General features: G+C 48.9%; 1 protein-coding gene across 1 annotated transcript; it reads right to left on the bottom strand.

Annotated features, from left to right (window-relative positions):
* Positions 1-5: 5 nt before the first annotated feature.
* Positions 6-1151, bottom strand: LOC106944358 (tripartite motif-containing protein 35-like; the record flags this gene model as incomplete). Its single annotated transcript, XM_015027492.1, has 1 exon — positions 6-1151. A coding segment is annotated over exon 1 (1146 nt), but the record flags the coding sequence as incomplete, so codon positions are not given.
* Between the last annotated feature and the right edge of the window lie 126 nt (positions 1152-1277).

The raw sequence follows: 1277 nt of genomic DNA, 5'->3' as shown, positions 1-1277 counted from the left end.
GCTGAGTATTTGCCTTCATAGAACCAGATAACCGATAATCCAGACTTTATGTCCCGCTTCCTGTGGACAGACTCTTCTAACACACCAAATATCCAGGATTTCCTGCCTCCAGCATCAACATCCCAGCTGTGGTTCCCTGAGTTCAAACCCTCAGAACTCAGAACAGAATAGTAACCAAACCTCTCTGGATTATCAGGAAGCTGCTGTTTCTCTCCATAAGTCAAACTGGTCAGATCTTCAGACAGATGGAGGTTTGGACCAGCCGTGTTTGGGTCCAGAACCAGAGGAGTGTAGGTCACCATGGTCTCCATGTTGCTCCAGATGTTGAAGGCCAGGTTGCCCAGATGTTTGGCCTGGTCTATCAGAGCTCCTGAGGGCAGCTGTGGATCCTCCAGCAGGGGGCAGCGCTGGACTCTTTCCACTGCAGCCTTGTAGTTGTGCAGGAATGAGACGTCTGCAGCTCTCAGCTCCTCCTCTGTGGCTCTGACTGTGTCTGAAAGAGCTGCTATCTCTCTGCTCAGAGCCTCCATCTTCTCCTTCATCATCCCTCTCTTCTGCTCCTCTTCCTCCCTCAGTGCAGCCAGCCTGGCCTCCTCTTCCTCTGCTAGAAACTGATGAAGCTGCTTAAACTGCTCCCTAATCTGCCTCTCTGTGTGTCGGGCCTGGACCTCCAGGTGTTCTGCTGTCTGATCAAACTCCTCCTGAACTTTCTTCCTGAGCTCCAGCTTCTCCTTTAAAGGCTCCAGAGTTTCCTGAAGTTTCTTCCTGTGTTGCTGAGCAGCTTCATCGATGGCTCTGAATCTGTGCTCGGTGTGTAAATCTGAATCTCTGCAGACGAGACACACTGGCTGCTGATGGTCCAGACAGAAGAGTTTGAGTTTCTCAGAGTGCAGAGAGCAGAGACCCTCTGGAGCATTTTGGTTTCTCTGCTGTAGGAAAGACTCACACAGATTCTTCAGAGCCAGACTTAAAGGTGGTTGCTCTCTAGAAGATTTCCTCTTACAAACTGGACACTCTCTTTCTGGTTTCTCTCTCCACCAGTTCTGCAGACATTCCTTACAGAAGCTGTGGCTACATGACAGAATAACCGGATTCTTAAAGATGTCATGACAGATCAAACAGCAGAGATCCTCCTCAGATCTAGAAGCCATTTTGTCTCTGAGTGAAGGTGAAAACACAGCAGTCAGAAAGTTAAACCAGGAAGTCAGTTTCCCTCCTCAAGAAACTATTCTCTTACTTGAACTGTGGTTTCCACATTTTTCCTTCTCCAGCAGTCT

This window comes from Poecilia latipinna, unplaced genomic scaffold (assembly GCF_001443285.1).
Source record: "Poecilia latipinna isolate Pla-1442-1.1 unplaced genomic scaffold, P_latipinna-1.0 Scaffold8362, whole genome shotgun sequence".
In the NCBI taxonomy this organism is placed as follows: domain Eukaryota; kingdom Metazoa; phylum Chordata; class Actinopteri; order Cyprinodontiformes; family Poeciliidae; genus Poecilia; species Poecilia latipinna.
Note: the sequence above shows the minus strand (reverse complement) of the source record. Positions and strands in the feature narration are given on the sequence as shown.